The sequence below is a fragment of the Tupaia chinensis genome, unplaced genomic scaffold (assembly GCF_000334495.1).
Source record: "Tupaia chinensis unplaced genomic scaffold, TupChi_1.0 Scaffold000133_1, whole genome shotgun sequence".
In the NCBI taxonomy this organism is placed as follows: Eukaryota; Metazoa; Chordata; class Mammalia; order Scandentia; family Tupaiidae; genus Tupaia; species Tupaia belangeri.
The window spans coordinates 2592827-2611514 of record NW_006159602.1 but is presented as its reverse complement, the minus strand read 5'-3'; the positions used below and the strand labels follow the sequence as shown (position 1 = coordinate 2611514).

At 41.9% G+C, this 18688-nt stretch overlaps 2 protein-coding genes and 1 pseudogene across 2 annotated transcripts in view; 1 reads left to right on the top strand and 2 right to left on the bottom strand.

Moving 5' to 3' along the window:
- ARMH4 (armadillo like helical domain containing 4) overlaps window positions 1-18688 on the bottom strand; it is a 136029-nt gene that overhangs the window by 70728 nt on the left and 46613 nt on the right. Inside the window, exon 4 of the mRNA XM_027770429.1 lies at window positions 17539-17796. Coding sequence (XP_027626230.1) covers window positions 17539-17796 — 258 coding nt within the window. The remainder of the gene's footprint in view (window positions 1-17538; window positions 17797-18688) is intronic.
- On the bottom strand, window positions 402-2114 carry LOC114007158 (poly [ADP-ribose] polymerase 9 pseudogene; annotated as a pseudogene).
- LOC114007159 (E3 ubiquitin-protein ligase DTX3L) lies at window positions 3137-6636 on the top strand. The gene is made up of 2 exons (XM_027770428.1): window positions 3137-3343; window positions 6460-6636. The coding sequence occupies exons 1-2, from the start codon at window positions 3148-3150 to the stop codon at window positions 6498-6500; spliced, it is 237 nt and encodes a 78-aa protein (XP_027626229.1). The 5' UTR covers window positions 3137-3147; the 3' UTR covers window positions 6501-6636.

Here is an 18688-nt window from a genome sequence, read left to right as displayed (position 1 = left end):
TTTCCCTCACTCTTCTGTGTATGCACACACACTCGATCAGGCATAAAGAAAAGAAAATACTATATCATAAGTATAATTTTGCTGCAGACAGAAGTGAAATCCAAGACAACTCAACTCTCTGACTTGGGGAAGCAATGTGAACCAGTGGCCTAGAGAATTAGGTGTACTAGGTGATAATATGACTGTCCTCGTTTTTTTGTAAGGAGCTACCAAAGGCCTTACCTGGCCAAAGCTGCCTAATTTACTATTTGGAAATTTTTTAATGGATTAATCCGTCTGTGAGAATGCAATGATCTGATTTTCATCTGATTCAGAAACTAAGATAATGAAGGTAACTGACCCAACAGTTCTTTTTTTTTTTCCCTTCAAATTATTTATTATTTACACATAGGGCCTCACCTTGTGCTCCCTGAGCACGTTCACCGCCCTCTCTCATAACTAATCTGCTTGCTTGTCACTATTCCCAGTTAGACTTTGAGCAGGAACAATGTCCATCTTGTGTATCTCTGTATTCCCTGCAACTAGCACAATGCTTGACACATGGCATGATGCAACAGGCATTAGTGGAATAAAAGAATGAAATAATCCTCTAACTCCTGGGGTGGCATTTTAAATGGTATAATTTCCTGGTTGGCTCTACTGCTCTGATAAAAAGACCTCCCCAGACCCTAATTCCCACGGTTAACAGTTATCTGGTGAATGCAGCTCCACTCTGGGAGATACTGGAGCATACCTCGCAATGCCAATGGGTCATTTCATTGATGAAAGGGCTATAAGTGAGTAATTTTAGGGTCCCTAAAGCTGTCCACAACAAATAAATGCAATGGAACTCTCTAACAGCATAAATTAATCAGGTGGGCTGTGTCTACATTTGGATGCTCCTTCTGCAGAATTAGGGATGTACTCTTTTTTTCCCCAGGGCCTAGGCTTGAATTTTAGCCTCGGTTTTCCATGTAATTACCTCTTCGGCACTTCAAGTCATCATAAATAAATCCAACTGAGTGTGTGTGCATACATACACGCCTGTGTGTTCATTTACCAATACATAACCCTGAGGGTAGAGAGCAAAAAAAAGGCTCATGGAAGTTTATGGCCTAACACATGCTTTGTCCTCTCCTCTCCCATTCTGTGGGTCTCACCCACCTACGTACATACTCACACCTCTTCTCTCACCCATACATATGTACTCATTCACACCTGCTCTCATTGGGAGAACAGACTTTGTAGTACAGAAAGTTACTTACCTGACAGGCTCCAAAGGCCTCGCTCCTTTTTTCTTGCTACTTACTCATGAACCTCACATAGCATTTGTTCAATGTTCAGAACCACCTCAATGAGATCAGGCTGGGCTCCTTTAATCTCTAAATGCGCCTTTCCTGGACTGATAATCTCTGAGATGGAGACACTTGAGGTTTTCTGAAGCTGAGACAACATGTCATGTTCTTTTCCCCTGAGGTAGAGAATATGATTATTCTCAATGATGTGGTGGTCCCGGAGGGTCAGTAGCCTTTCAATCCACAGTTTGGCCTCACACATCTCTTCGTTTTTGTATCCCATTAGATTGATGACAGAAGAACTAGCTTCAAAACGATTTTCTCCTCTCTCCTCTCTGGATGGGAGGACACTATAATTGCTGAGACTCCATTTCTTGGCCTTTTCCATTTCAGCTATGAAAACCTTATACATCTCTAGTTTTTCTGGAAAGATCTCAAAATTTACTATTAGCTTTTTTTCTGCACAGTCTTTGGCAAATTTTAAAACTTCTTCAAACATAATCTCCACTGCTTTATCTTTCCTCATATTAATGCTTCTGGTCCCAAGGGTAGGAAAGGAAATAGAAGTTTTGTTTAGCTCGATGCATTTCTTCAAACACTCCCCCACTGCATTTTTCAATATCTGATCGGGAGCATATGCTGTATGCCATATTACATGGCATATGTATTGGCAGGACAACTTATATCCTTTTGTGACTACTACTGGTGGGGAACCGTGAAGCCATTTAGTTTTTTGTTCAAATTCCCATTCCATTTCAGGTCCTGCATGTTGTAGAATTGACTTCGACACAGGTCCAATTCTAAGACTATATGGGCTTACAGAATTAACAATCATATCTGTCTGAAAAGGGAAAAAAAGGACAAGATTCATTATCAAATTCTGTCTTAAATGATTAGTTTAAACCTTTATTTCTTGAAAGGCTTTGAAAAGATTCTAAAGATCCATAAATCTACAAAAATTCATTTAATAATCAATAGAACGTCATATAACTAAAGAGTGATCATCTGATTGCCATGAAGCTTTTGTCCTATTCAGAAACCCTGTGAATAGACAGACAATAGAATTTTTATTGCGAGCACTTATTATCCCTTTGCTGGATTACACCTCCCATAGTTGTAGATTCTGAGCATGCTCTGTGATTTGTTTTAGGCTCTACCTATAAGTGGTTTTATTCCCTGTTCTACTGCCATCACTTGTTGCTATTTCTGGGTAGATTTTTGCTTTGTTTTAAATAGACAGGATAAAATTTCTATCTCCTAATGTTTTATGTCTTAAGGTAAATAGTATAGCATTAGAGAATAACCCAGATAAAAGTCTTCAACTAAAAAAAGCCTCTCTCCCAGAACCCCCGACTCACCTGCCTATCCTATAGGCAGTCACTTTGCCCAGTTGAGTTCTTCATCTGTCTTTTTAGTAATAGACTATCCACACACATGGGCTGTAATATCATCTCCTAGTTAGCTTTCAGAGCTCTACTAAAGAACACCTTCCTTCCCCCATCCCTGAATGCCCCAACCATCCGAATGGCTTTGGCTCCCTTTGGAGATAACTTAGGTGCTTCCTATAGATAGTAATGAATGCTTCACTTTGAAGTGCTATTAGAATTTGCAATCTGGAGGACCAGCATTTAGTGTAATGGCTATGTCGCTGGACTCCCACGTAGTCGACCACGGTTTGAGTCCCGGACCCGGAGGCTCAAACTCACGTCGGACACGTGTGCGTGCATGCCCAAGATCCCGAGAGGAGAATGGAGAAGGGATTGTGGCATGGCCATACCCCCTGGGGGGTGATTTCTCGCTTTCTGTCTCTCTGTCTGTCTCTGTCTGTCTGGCAAGCCTCTGCCAGCCCGGGCCCGGCCCGCCGTCGAGAGCCATGGCTTCCAGCTCCTGCCCGCCGTCCCCGCTCTTCGTGCGGGTGTCGGAGTCCAGCCGCCGGGCGCAATGGAAACTGGAAAACTACTTCCAGAGCCGGCAGTCGGGCGGCGGGGAGTGCACGGTCCGGCTCCTCGACCCAAGCGACCTGGGCAAGTCCCCAGGCACCTACCGGGTGGAGTTCAGAGACCGGCAAGGTGAGCTGCGCAGCTCGGCGCGGAACGGGGCTGGGTGCAAAGCTCGTCCCTGCAGGCCCAGCCCTGGAGGGCGCAGGCAGACCCACTTCACGCCGACCGAGGCACTGACCCAACAGTTCTAAGGTCTGATCTTTTCTACTGTGCAGAATTTCTCAGAGCTAATTTAAAAAATTTTTACTTTTAATGTTATTTTAGGTTCCAGAAAAGTCTAGCCTCATGCTCATGACCCAAAGACATTAGTTGATTGATTGCTAAATGCTTTATAGATATTAAACCATTTTGGCATTAGAGAACCAGAAAAAGTTCAAATCAGGTGATATTCTACCTGCCATATAAAAGTTAAGCTTAGTGTCAATTAGAAAAATGATAGAAAGTTTTCAGTGCCTTGGGACCAGCAGTTGACGTAATGGCTATGTCGCTGGACTCCCATGTAGTCGACCACGGTTCGAGTCCCGGACCTGGTGGCTTAAACTCACACCAGACGCATGCGCATGTGTGCCCAAGATCCCATAGAGGAGAATAGAGGAGAAGGGATTGCGGCGTGGTCATCCCCTCTGGGAGAGAGAGGGTGATGTCTTACTTTCTGTCTCTCTGTCTCTCTCTGTCTTTCTGGCGAGCACACGTGCCCTATAGTAAAAACCTATTCAAAAAGAAAAAAAAAAAGTTCTCAGTGCCTGATCAGCTACCATTTTTGCCATGAAACAGATTAATGTTATCTAAAAAGCCCACACTGGGACCAGCAGGTGGTGTGGTGGTTAAGGCGCTAGACATTCCCACATGGCCAACCACAGTTCAAGTCCTGGACCTGGTGGTTTGCTTTCTCACGTTCCTATATTCTTTCTCTCTGTCTGTGTCTCTCTCTGGTCAAATTAAAATAGATGAATAAATAAAATTAAATAAATAATTCTTTTAAAAATAAATAAATAAATAAATAAAAATAAAAAAAAAAAGCCCACACTGCCGTCACCATCTACTACCACCCCATGCTGTTTTTCAATAAAGATACAATAAGGGATCCCCATTCCTCCTCTCAACTGTGCCAGAAAGTTTTAGGCCCTGCATGGCTACCAGCTGGAAGAAATCAACTTTTAAGTAACCAACAGTATTCAATGCTGGGTGTTAGGTTACAAAAAAAGCCAGTAAGCAAAATGAGACAGTGCAGTGATGGGAAATAAATGATACTGACATAACTACTGGAGCAGTGTCAAAAGTGAGGACTCAGTATAAGCTAGGGTCCTGGAAAGGCTTCAGCCACATCCGAATGTGGACAGATAAAAAGAAGAGGCCATTCCAGAAAAGAGAACTATAGGAGAAAAAGTGTTGGGTCAGGAATGTTTGATACATTTTTTCTGGAGGCAGTGAATATAGTCAAGTAAAGGGCAGTCTCAGAGCACCCAGAGAAACAGGGCAGAAAGACAGTCTCCACAGATACAATACGAAAGTCTTTAAATATATCAGAAATGTATAAAAGAGAAAAATGCATTGTATAAAATGCTTCTGATCCTTGGACTGTCAAATCTTCAAGAAGCCTGATCTAAAACTCTGGTTCCTTGTTTTAATGTTTAATCTCTCCTTCACTTGTGCTGCATTGTATTTTACTTTGTGCCATCAATCCTCTGATTTCAGAAATAGTTTTAGTTTTGTGAGGCCAACTTGACAATATTTAAAGGAAACCGTGCAGAACCAAGTACCAAGTACCATAGTACTGCTACTATGAACCTTTAGAGTCAGGAGACCCAGCTAATCACAATTATTATTATTTTTTTAAGAATTTTTTCTTCTTTTAAGAATTCTTTTATTATTATTATTATTATATTTTAATTTGACCAGAGAGAGACAGACAGAAACAGAGAAGGAAAGTGAGAAAGCAAGTCACCAGGTCCAGGACTCAAACCATGGTCGGCCATGTAGGAGTCCAGCGTCTTAACCACTGTTTCACCTGCCAGCCCCACAACGTTATTATTTCAAAAACTAACAACTAAGCCCAATTTCCCATCCTCAACATTGCAACATCCTCAGGGAGGCTTTATAACTGCGGTAGCTGGCTTATGCCCTCTGCATACTGAAATATGCACATAGGTTGACAGGGCTGCCTCTGCACTGTAGAGACACTCAACTAGTCTATTTTATGGGTTTTTCCCAGCAGCATTTGAGACCTAGGGGATTTTGTGCTTATTTTCTCTAAAGAAAACTGAGGGGGAGAAGGGAAATAAAGCATTCCAGAGCTGGCTTGAGCAAAGTGAATAGTATCTTATTAATAATCTGAGTTCTGGGGTCAGATGGATAAAACACACCACTCTGATGCTGACTCACATGGGAAGGTTCTGGGTTTACAGCCTGAGACCTCCCTGAGCACACTGGGCACACAACCACAGTCCAAGGCTGGCTGAAACAGGGGGTGGATCGCAACATCGAGACCCTGTCAGGGTGCTATCTCTCTGTCTCTCTTACTCATAGACAAAATAAATAAATTTTTAAAAATAAAACAATAATAATCATAATGTCTGATGACTTTCCCTATAACTCTTGAAATTAATGAATTCCTTAAGCCTCAGTTTTGCCTTCCTGAGATTGTTGGTGCAGAAGTCATAGAAAATTTAGCACAACTCACAGAATTTTCCATGTCATCATCCTCCCCTCTTTCTACACACCTTAACATGCCCTACGTTAAATGAACACAAATAGTTTGGCTATAACCACTATTCAGAACTGCTCATCAGAAGTCTTGTGAACATTCATATAAAGGGAGAAGAAATAAATAAATCAAACTTTAAATTCTTTTCAGGTTACCACCTGATTTTCCTTAGGCCTGTTCAGTTCTCTTTTTGACTCTCAGTTCTGACACATTTTTGTGTCTGTAGTCCTCAGTACACCTCTGGAAGCGCAGGTGGGAATAAGCAGCAGGAAAGAAGTCTATTCATTTTTGTATATTAAACCTATTTATAACCTACTTCATGCTAAAAAGAGGATTTGGAGCTTGTAACAAAAATACCTACAATGTAACAGGACAAAAATAAATGGAAAATGCAAGAAGTGAGTACATCTAAAAACCTACTGAAATTCTCAGTTTTGGGGGAGGTTTTTGGTCTTGGTTTTTTTTTTTTTTCTTCCCAAAGGGGCACAGATTTTCTTCTCTGGAAATCCCAACTACTACTAATCTGCAAGTAACCAACTCCAATACAAAGATCTATGAAGAAATGATATCCTGGGCCAGCTGAAGGCTTGGAGGTTAAGGCAAGCTACAACTGCACATTTTGAGTCTCAGACCTGGTGACTGGAAAAAATGTGCCAGGTGAGTGTGTATGCATGCCCATAATCCTGAGATGAAAATGAGAAGGGATTGTGCCATAGTCATTCCCTTTGGGAGTGCTCTCTCATTTTCCCCCTATCTCTCTCTGTCTCTGTCCCCAGCAAACACACACGCCCATAGCAAAAATTTTTAAAAAAGGAAAGAAGAGGAGGGACCAACCATTAGCATAATGGCTATGTCACTGAACTCCCATATAGTCAACCGCAGTTCGAGTCCCAGACCCTGTGACTTAAACTCACGCCGGGCACATGTGCATACGTGCCCAAGATCCCAGGAGGAGAATGGAGAAGGGATTGCCGTGTGGCCATCCCTGGGGGGGGGGTGATTTCTCACTTTCTATCTCTCTGTCTCTCTCTGTCTTTCTGGCGAGTGCATGCACCCTATAGCAAAAACCTCTTAAAAAAAAAAAGGAGAGGGAAGGAGAGGAGAGGGGAGGAGAGGGAAGGGGAAGGGAGGGGAGGGAAGGGGAGAAGAGAAGAGAAGAGAAGAGAAGAGAAGAGAAGAGAAGAGAAGAGAAGAGAAGAGAAGAGAAGAGAAGAGAAGAGAAGAGAAGAGAAGAGAAGAGAAGAGAAGAGAAGAGAAGAGAAGAGAAGAGAAGAGAAGAGAAGAGAAGAGAAGAGAAGAGAAAAGAATAGGAATAATATCCTGAACTTAAAAGGTATCCCCACCCCCTACAGACCTAATTTCCCTCATATGTTCTCCCTCCAAGGAGAGAGAACAGGATCATTAACTCTCAAGTGGCAAAGAATGTCTTGAAGTTTGAGTTCTATGTGACTTTAAAAAGCTAGGGGTTTGGGGGCCAGCAGGTGGCATAGTGGTTAAGGTGCTGGATTCCCACATAGCCAGCCATGGTTTGAGTTCCTCGAGGCTTGAAACTCATGCTGGGCACCTATGCGTGCGTGCCCAAGGTCCCAAGAAAAAAAATGGAAGAGAAGAGACTGCAGCGTGGCTATCCCCCCCAGGGGGTGAGTTCTCTCCTTTTCTCTGGAAAGCATACATTCCCTATAGCCAAAATCTCTCACAAAAAGGAAGAGAGCTAGAAGTTTTTTCAGACACACTAATCCAATACACAAGATATAGTTAAAAGCTATGTAAATCTTTACACTAGAGAGTCCATTCATAATATACAAAAATATTACTCAAAATCCTCCTTATCTTCCTTCATAAACAGAAACTGCCTTGCCCCAAAGAAAACCAGTATATTCGGTCTAGCACAGAGGCCCTCTAGAGGTAAGATGGGGGTATCAGTAAAGCTGATATCTCTCATACACCTCTCTAGATAATTTCAATATGCAGTCAAGACTGAGAAACGCAGCTTGGGGGACATTAGCCAACCCGCGATCTCTCTCACTGATTACATTGGACTAAGGTTTCTTTCCTCTCTCTCATTCTATATACATATTTAATTACATTAGACCTATCAGCTTCCTTAGCAACCTTTTTATAAGCTTATTTATTTATTTATTATTATTATGGGCATGCAGGCACATGCACCGGGCATGAGTTTTAGGCTGTTGGATCTGGGACTCAAACCACTGTTGACTACTTGGGAATCCAGTGACATAACCATTACCCCATCTGCTGGTCCCTATTTATTTTTTTTATTTTTTATTTAATTTATTATTTTTATTTTCCACATGAGTTTTGCCAGAGAGAGAGAGAATGAGAAAGCAAGCTGCCAGGTGTGGGACTCAAACAATGGTCGGCCATGTGAGAATTCCAGCACCTGTTGGCCCCTTCCTTAGTAACCTTTTAAACCATAGCTTAACATGTTATATATTAATATACACTGACTTTTAGTACACTGATAAATTGTGCATCTCACATGAAATCTTACATTGCCCACTGTTTTCTGCAAAACATTTTTTCTTTGCTATCACAGTCTGTGTTACACCATACCGAAGAATGTAGAAAAAATTAGAAAAATAGAGACCACCAGATGGAGTAATGGTTATGTCGCTGGACTCCCATGTAGTCAACAGTGGTTTGAGTCCCAGATCCAGCAGCCTAAAACTCACGCCAGGTGCATGTGCGTGCCCAAAATCCCGAGAGAGGAATGAAGGAGAAGGGATTGCGACGTGGCCATCTCCCCTGGGGGGTGATTTCTCACTTTCGCTCTGTTTCTCAGACAAGTACCTTTTGCTACCCTATAGCAAAAAATCTCTCAAAAAAAAAAAAAGAAAGAAAGAAAGAAACATAAATAACTAAAATGAGGATATTAATTTAACAAGATTGGTCCTAAGATTCTTAGAAGACAGGAAGACAGATAACTACCAGCCAAAAGAGAAGGAAACAAAAACACAGAAATCATGAGTGATAGTCATGATGATTGACACCCACTCCCATCCATTTCACCAATTATGTGACCACATTCCCCTTGCCCATAATTGTTTAGAAGTGGGTATGTGACCCAATCCCAGCCAAGTAGAGACAAGATGAATTCTACTTGGGGACCATTGGAAGGGTTTTCTCTCTCTTTAGGGAGAAGCACCATGAAAGCAGTTGCTTTCTTTCTGGACAGTGTCTGGTCTGGCTGTGACACCTGGAACTGCTGCTGCCATTGCAACTATGAGGAAGGCAGGCCAAGGGCAAAGTCAGGATACAGCTCTCTGCACTCCCGTGTTGACTGCTGCGTTATTCACAGAAGCCAAGATGTGAAAGGATGGCAGTGTGGCAAGACTCGAACCACTGGTGAAAATCGTGCTTCTGAGTCAATGAAGCCAGGAGCTTTACCTCTGGCTTTATTTTAAGAGAACATTTTTTTTTATTCTTTTTTATTATTATTATTTGCCAGAGGTCATGTGCACTCACCAAACAGAAACAGAGAGAGAGAGGAAGAGAGGGAAAGTGAGAAAGCATCCCCCATGGGGGATTGGTCACACCACAATCCCTTCTCCTCTATTTCTTGCTCCTTTTGAAATTTGGTAGCATGCAGGCACACGTGCTCAGTGTGTTTCTCAAGCCACTGGATCCCAGACTTGAACCGCAGTCAGCCATGTGGGATACAGCCACCTTAACCATCATTGGCTGGCCCTATATTTCTTTATTCTTCAAGCCAATTTAACTTAGAGTTCTACTACCTATAACTGAGGGCATCCTAACAGATAAAGAAAGCAAACAGGAAAACATCACCAGGTATTTAATTGTCTCAGAAATGTTTAAACATTAAATGGGTGTGTTAACTCAACTTTGGTCATATTGATTTTAAACTTTCAAGAGGGTAATTTTTTACACTACTGAGGAGATATCCAAAAGAAAGGAAATTAGTGTGTCGTACAGATATTTGCACTCCCATGTTTCAGTAGCCAACATATAAAATCAATCTAATTGCTAATCAACAGATAAATCGATAAAGAAAATATGCTATCTACACATACACACGTGCACACATGCACACACACGCAAGCAGTGAAGTACTCATCAGCCATTAAAAAGACTGAGATCTTGTCATTTGAGGAAACATGGATGGGCCTGGAAGACATTATGCTAAGTGAGATAACCCAAGAACAGAAAGCTAAAAATCACATGTTCGTCCTCATAGGTGGAAACTAAAAAGGTTGACCTTGGAGCCAGCAGGTGGTTAAGGCACTAGTCTCCCACATGGCCAACTGTGGTTCAAGTCCTGGACCTGGTGGCTTGGAAATCACGCCAAGGGCTCGTGTATGCATGCCCAAAATCCTGAGAGGAGAAGGGAGAAGAGATTATGGCATGGTCATCCCCGTAGGGATGATTTCACACTCTCTCTTTCTTCCCCAGTGAGCACACACAACCTATGGCAAAAACCTAAATAAATAATAAGAAGAAGAAAGTTGACCTTATTGAAGTGAAAAGTAGAGCAGTGATTACTAGAGTCAAGGAAGGGTAAAGAAGATAGAGAGATAGAAAGATGTTGATGAATAGATACAAAATTAGAGTCAGATAAGAAGAATAAATTCCAGTGTCAGGACCAGCAGATAGTGTAATAGCTACTTCACTGGACTCCCATGTAGTCAACCACAGTTCAAGTCCTGGACCCAGTGGCTTAAACTCATGCCAGGCACGTGTGCCCAAGATCCCAAGAGGAGAATGGAAGAGAAGGGATTGAGGCATGGTTATCCCCCCCCCGGGGGGGGGTGATTTCTCGATTTCCTGTCTATTTGTCTCTGTCTTTCTGGCGAGCACACATGCCCTACAGCAAAACCCTCCCCCACCAAAATAAAAATTTCAGTATTCTATAGCATAATAGAGTAACTATAGTTACTCTATAATTTACTGTATATTTCAGAATACTAAAAAAGAGAATTTTGAATATTCTCAACACAAAATAAATGTATGAGGTGATGAATATGATAAGTATCCTGATTTGTTCATTGTACATTATATTTGTGAACTGAAAAATCACACTGTACCCCATAAATATATACAACTAGGTATCAATTAAAATTTTTAAAAAGAGGATAATTTTGTCATTTATTAGAACAGGAAGTGACATGAGTCCCAATAGCTGTACAGGTTCTTGTCAATAGATTTAAAAATGAACTTGTTAGAGCACAGAAGAAACTGATTCTGCATGTGTGAACAGAGCTCTCCCTATCTGTCGCTAGCAGTCTACCAATCGATCACCTCAACTGTAACCTGAACTTTCATCCCCGATTCTCTCCATCCCGACCACAGAGAGCTCCCTCCACTTCTACTTCTCTACAAGACTGAGAACTGAGCCCTCTCCCTCCAAAGCAATGTGTGTGTGGCAGTGCAGAAAACAAGGTCAATCTACTGTCTCACCTTAGAAAGTCATTGATATTTTCTGCTCCTGTAACTTCACAGGAAATGAGACTATAATCTATTCAAAGAGTTTGCATCATTTTTAGCTAATCCCAACTACCCACCTCAATCTGTTCATTTTTAAATGTTTATGATGTGGGTTTTAGCATTTGCTTTGAAATATCACTCATATTGTAAAATAGGATAGATCATCTATAAATAAAATAACCCATTTTAAAATAGGAATGAAAATGTTATTATATTAAACATGATTATTTAAAGGATCTCCATGTTTACATTTTATTGGCTTATTAAGAAAAAACTATGCCTGGAACCAGCAGTTGGTGTAATGGCTATGTCTCTGGACTCCCATGTGGTCGACGGTGGTTTGAGTCCCGACCCAGTGGCTTAAATTCATGCTAGGCACATGTGCGGGCGTGCCCAAGATCCCGAGAGGAGAATGGAGGAGAAGCGATTGCGGCGTGGCCAATCCCACTGGGGGGTGATTTCTCACTTTCTTTCTCTCTGTCTTTCTGGCGAGTGCATGCACTCTATAGCAAAAAAACTCTCTCAAAAAAAAAAAAAAAAACTATGCTTAATTTTGCAATGTTCACATTCTGACTACATCTGTTGTGCAGCTCTTTCTTCAGAATGACATAGCTCTTCACATATTTACTGAAGTCTGTATTTCCTACTATTGTAACAAATTACCACCAATGGTAGCTTCAAACACCACAAATTCATTATCTTACAGTTCTGGAGGTCAAAAGTCTCATTGGGCTAAACTCAAGATCTTGGCAGGGCTGCTTTCCTTCGAGGAGGCCTAGACAAGAATCTATTTCCTTCCCCTTTCCAGCTTTTAAAGGCTGCCAGCATTCTTGGGCTCACAGTCACATCACTCTGACCTCTGCTTCCATCATCACATCTCTTTCTCTGACTCAGACTCCTTTTTTTTTTTTTTTTTTTGGAGAGATTTTCACTGTAGGGCGCGTGCACTCGCCAGACAGACAGAGAGAGACATAGAGACAGAAAGCGAGAAATCACCCCCCTGGGGGGATGGTCACGCCGCAATCCCTTCTCCTCCATTCTCCTCTCGGGATCTTGGGCACGCACGCACACGCGCCCGGCGTGAGTTTTAAGCCACCAGGTCCGGGACATGAACCGTGGTCGACTACGTGGGAGTCCAGCAACATAGCCATTACGCTAACTGCTGGTTCCCCCTCAGACTCCTTTTTATAAAGACTTCTTGTGTGGAGACAGCAGATGGCCTAGCAGTTACATCACTGGACTCTCACATGGTCAACTGCAGTTTAAGTCCCAGACCTGGTGGCTTGACAATCGTACCCTTTGAGTGTGCATCTATGCCCAAGATCTCAGGACGATAATGGAGGAGAAGGGATTACAGTATGGCCAATTCCCCTGGGGGGTGATTTATTGCTGTCCCTCTCACTGTCTCTGTCGCTCTCTCTCTCCAATGAGTTCACACACCCTAAAGCAAAAATCTCTTTTAAAAAAAAATACTTTTGTGATTACACTGGGCCTACCCAGAAAATCCAGGATAATCTTTCCCATCTCAAAATCCTTAATTTAATCATATCAGCACAATTTCCTTTGCCATGCAAGGTAACAAACTTGCAGGTTCCAGGGAATAGGACATGGGACATCTTTGGGGAGCTGTTATTCTATCTACTACAAAACCCATCACAAATAGGAAAATGTGTCTACTAGTTTACCTGACCTAAAAGAATTAGGAAAGTGAATCAATTAGTATTGACACAGAAGTTGTCATTGGTCTTGACTTACTAGGATATACTTGATCTTCCAAGAAAAAAGTGACTTAATAAAATTTTAGATCCAGACATTACTCAAACACCATCTTCCCACAGTGGGAAAAAGAATAGCTTGAAAGATTAGTTCCTTGTTTCAGTTCCTAGAGAATCCACAATGCTAAAACCATGTTGCCAAAATGGATTTATCAGGAAACAAAGTGACAATGAAGGGTAAAAGATGTCTAGGGAAATAGTAATTATGATCATAAGAAAAAAATATGACATTTTTAAAAATCAACATCTGGGGAAATCATAACAAATTGGGCAGGCCCATTTCTGGTGGTGAAGGGAGTCATATGGTCAGGCCTAGATGGCTGACCATGGTCTGAATCCCGTCCCCCAGCAGCTTTAAAAACACATTGGGCAGGGCCAGCAGGTGGTATAATGGCTAAAGCACTAGACTCCCCCATGGTCAACTGTCATTCAAGTACCAAGCCCACGAGCTTAAAAATCATGCTGGGAGGACCAGCAGTTGGCATAATGGCTATGTCACTGGATTCCCATGTAGTCGACCGCGGTTCGCATCCCGGACCCAGTGGCTTAAACTCACGCCGAGCGCGTGTACCTGTGCGCCCAAAATCCGAGAGAAGAATGGAGGAGAAGGGATTGCAGCGTGGCCATACCACCCTGGAGTAATTTCTTGCTTTCTGTCTCTCTGTTTCTCTCTGTCTTTCTGGCGAGCACACACACACCCTATAGCAAAAACCTCTCCCCTCCAAAAAAAAATCATGCCAGAAATCTGGACATTCATGCCCAAAATTGCAAAAGAAGAATGGAGAGAAGGGAGTGTGATACGACCATGCACCCAGGGGGTGATTTCTCACTTTTCTTTTCGCTGCCTCTCTCCAGTGAGTGCATGCGTCTGATGGCAAAAACCTAAAGAAAGAACACTGGGCACATGTTCATGGCATGCCCCAAATCCTGACAGAATGGAGAAGTGGAGAAAGGATTGCAGCATGACTGTGCCTTATTGCGGACGCTTTCTCCCCCTCTCTCATGCTCTCTCTCTGGCAAACACACATGCTCTCTGGCAATTTTAAAAAAATAAATAAATAACAAATCACTAAACTGGTATCACTAATTTAAGAAACCTTAGCACTGCATGGGGACCAGAATCAGGAGAAGGGACAGAAGGACAACAGAGTTATTTATTCTGAGTCTCCAAGCTTGACGTGCTTTACAATTTAATTATTATTAGCCAAAACCTGGGTACAACCCAAATTTCCATCTACAGTGATTACATGAACAAACTATGGTATATCCATACAATTGAATAGTACCCAGCGGGGACCAGCAGGTGGCGTGGTGATTAAGGTGCTGGACACTCCCACATGGCCAACCACGGTTTGAGTCCCAGACCTGGTGGCTTTCTTTCTCACTTTCCCTCTCTCTTGCTCTGTGTCTCTCTCTGGCCAAATTAAAATAAATGAATGAATAAATAAAATTAAATAATTCTTTTAAAAAATTCCTAAAAAAAAAAAAATAGTACCCAGCTATAACATCCAACAAATTACTGATACTTAAATAGACAATGCATAACAAATACTGGCTATGATGTGGAGTAAAAGGAATGCTTGTACACTGTTGGTAGAAACATAAACTAGTATAGACATAGAAAATCATATGGAGCTGGGACAAGCAGTTAGCATAAAGGCTATGTCGCTGGACTCCCACATGGTCGACGGCAGTTCGAGTCCCGGACCCGGTGGCTTAAACTCACGCCGGGCGCGTGTGCGCGCGTGCCCAAGATCCCGAGAGGAGAATGAAGGAGAAGGGATTGCAGTGTGGCCATCCCCCCTGGGGGGTGATTTCTCACCTTCTGTCTCTCTGTCTCTCTCTGTCTGTCCGGCGAGCACACGCGCCCTATAGCAAAAATCTCTAAAAAAAAAAAAAAAAAAAGAAAGAAAAGAAAAGGAAATCATATGGAGCTGCTTCAAAAAGCTAAAAATAGAACTACCTTATGACCCACCAATCCAATTACTGAGAATATAGTCAAAGAAAAGGAAATAAGCATGTAGGAGAGATATCTGCACTTACATGTTCATGCAGCCCTACTCACAACAGCCAAAACATGAAAATTATCCATCAGCAAATGAATGGATAAAGAAAATGTGGCATATCCACAGTGGAATACCACTAGTGAACCATTATAAAAATTCTGTCATTCGAGGCAATATGGATAAGCCTAGAAGACATAAGACCACAACGCAAATGATCATTTCATCCTTGAATGGTATCCTCTCCCTATTTTTCTAGGATCCACATTCCCCCCAGTTACTTATAATTCTTCATAGGTAGCAAGCTGCCCACATAAGTGGGAAAAGTTGGTTTTCTTGACCACAATCCAGAGACAGATGCCATAGGACCCCCTTACTTCTATATAAAGGTAGCCCTCCCTCCTTCACTTCACTCTCTAAACTTTAAGTGCTAGAGTAGGGGCTGGCAAGTAGTGTGGTAGACTCCCACCTGGCTGGCTGTGGTTCGAGTCCTGGACCTAGAGGCTTGCCTTCTCACTTTCTCTCTCTCTCTCTCTCATCAAATTAAAAAATAATGATAATAAGATTCTTAAATTAAATAAAAAAAATTTTGGAGAGGTTTTCGCTATAGGGCACATGCACTTACCATAAAGACAGAGAGAAACAGAGAGACAGAAAGCAAGAAATCACCCCCCAGGGGGGATGGCCAGGCCACAATCCCTTCTCCTCCTTTCTCCTCTCAGGATCTTGGGCACACACTCACACGTAACTGGTGTGAGTTTAAGCCACCAGGTCCGGGACTCGAACCACAGTCGACTACATGGGAGTCCAGCAACATAGCCATTGTGCTAACTGCTGGTCCCAATAATTATTTTTAAAAGCAAGTGCTACAGTCCCTATCCATATTTATTCTATCCATATTTTTTAAAAATGTTGACTATACATGATACTTTCATATTTTAAAGCCATCAGCTAGTAAGTCACTTTATATAGAGATTTTTTTCTCTTCATTTTTTAACCTCCTTTGTAATAAGTTATCTTTGTATTTTATTTCATTCACTTCAACCCTTTTCTTATAGAACAGGAGTATTTCACTAAGAATGTATTTGCTTGTTCACAGATCAGTGTTCATATTATGTTGTGTTTGGTTTATAATACATAGATATCATATTTTGATATCTTTATATGCTGTGATCAGTTTTATTTGACATTTTAATGTAATTACTGTCCAGTATATGCTAAAATTTTTTTAGAAACTAATTCAGTAAATAATAAATGCATGCTAATAAAACCCTCTGCCTATTCACTGAAAGTCTGTCCCTTACTGTATTCTCCCCTTACTATATACATGTTCCACAGGAAATCTCAGGTACATTTCAACCACAGCCTTCATGGTGACCTACAGGGTAATAATACCAGAACTACATCCAGAGCAATGCTGTAGATAAACATTCAAATTATAGTGAAATACTTCCAAAACTGGTATTTTTACCAATTTATCTACCTTTTAAAACTAACTTTTGCCAAAAGGAAGATTATAAAAAGGCCTGGCTGCTAAAGAATTAGAGAATTTTAGAAAGGGATTTATTTGTAGAGGAGGTCACTTCCCCTCAGGCCAAGAGAGCAGAGCATCCAGGAATCACTCACAGCTTAATACTTAATACCCCCACACACACAAGAGTAAAGGGACAGATAGGGGAGTTTGTGTTGACAGGGAAGGGAGTGACAAGTCAGGGATCAGCCTGCGTCCTCGGAGTTCCTCCCCAGCAAACCTGGGCCATGCACAAGAGAGAGTAAGAATGGCGTTGCCTGGACCCTTGGACTGCTGAAATGAGATTGTGTCTGACATGCTGCAGCTATACAAACAAACAGAAAAATCGCAGGATTGCCCCACTGCTCACTCAGGAGCACGGAAAGAACTTCTTCTAGGAAAAAAGTCTGAAAGGACAGAAGGTGACAGAGGACATTTGTGTTCTGACTCCAGTTCACTCAAGTGGCTTGTTCAGCCCAACGGTTACACACTCCCCCACCCCTGCCCCAATTTGGAAGTCCTCCTAAAGCTTAACACTGTCTTCCAGCTGAGAAGGAAAAATGGAATTCTTTCCCAAAATCAGGTCATCATGACCATAATAGGCAGTTGCAGACTTCCGTATCTGGCTATTTAAGAATACAAATATAAACTTATTGAAGAAATAACTGATAACTTTTTCCCAAATGAGCTTAGAAAAAGAATAGAAAGTCCCTTTAGTTTCATGATGGATGCCAATGGAAGAAAGTTTGACCTGAGAAAAGTAAAAGGAGGAGAGGGGAGAGAGAACGAGAAACACACATGGCTCTCACCCAGGCCTTGATTCTCCTGTTCCCACTCAATGGGGTCAGGCACTTGGTAGGTGACTCCGTCCAATGGGTCCAGGCTTCCCTGCTCAAGACCAGGCTCCTGGGATGTGACTCCAGGGACAGTAAATGCTGGCAGCTCAGTGTCACCATCCAAGCTCTCATCCAGGGAATCTGCATCTTTGTCTTCTTCATCTTCTTCCTCATCTTCCTCTTCTTCATCTTCATCTTCTTCATCCTCTTCATCTTCATCATCTTCTCCCTCTAGGAAAAAATTAAACAAAAGAGAAAGTGAAGATACAAATGAATCTTTCAAAGTGATGTAAACACTGCAAAACAATCACATCTGGCCTTTTAAAACACAGGCTCATAGCTGAAGTTGGACAAGACGAGCTTTGCAAGATTATGTGCCCACCACATGCTCTGCATTTTAAGCTTTCAGCCTCACAACTACATCAGATAAGTACTGCACATCATGTTTATTGGAAATCAAATTTCAGGTAACAAGAATTGTTACTAGGGAACCAGCAGTTAGCGTAATGGCTATGTCGCTGGACTCCCATGTAGTCGACCGCGGTTCGCGTCTCGGACCCGGTGGCTTAAATCTCACGCCGGGCGCGTGTGCGTGCGTGCCCAAGATCCCGAGAGGAGAATGGAGGAGAAGGGATTGCGGCGTGACCATCCCACCTGGGGGGTGATTTCTCGCTTTCTGTCTCTATGTCTCTGTCTGTCTGGCGAGCGCACGCGCCCTATAGTGAAAACCTCTCCAAAAAAAAAAAGAATTGTTACTAAAGTCATTTGCATGTACAAGGGTACATCCCCTTCCTGTTTCTGGAGGCCATTAAAGGTTTATCAGCTAGAAAGCACACTGAAATACTGACAGAACTTAAAAGGAGTGGTTCTTATCCCTTTATAATTCATACTATTAAAGAAGACAGTTCGTTATTTGGGCATTTTCTTTCTATTCTTTCAGTGAGCAGAACTCACAACTAAGTTAAGTGAGAGAGACACAAATCCACTCTTAGATCCCCTTCTCCCTATGGAGTAATCCCAGAAACTAGAAACAATGCACCAATATTCTCAGTATAATTCTAAAGGGATTGGGAAATGCAATATTTATCAAAGACTGTCAGAAAAGCAACACATTAAAAAAATT

What these genes read in the sequence shown, in the direction of transcription:
- LOC114007159 (XM_027770428.1), top strand. Translation starts at nt 3,148, where the DNA reads ATGGCTTCCAGCTCCTGCCCGCCGTCCCCGCTCTTCGTGCGGGTGTCG. An exon ending in GGAGTTCAGAGACCGGCAAG is followed by an intron (nt 3,344 to 6,459) that starts GTGAGCTGCGCA and finishes TTCTTCCCAAAG; the next exon opens with GGGCACAGATTTTCTTCTCT.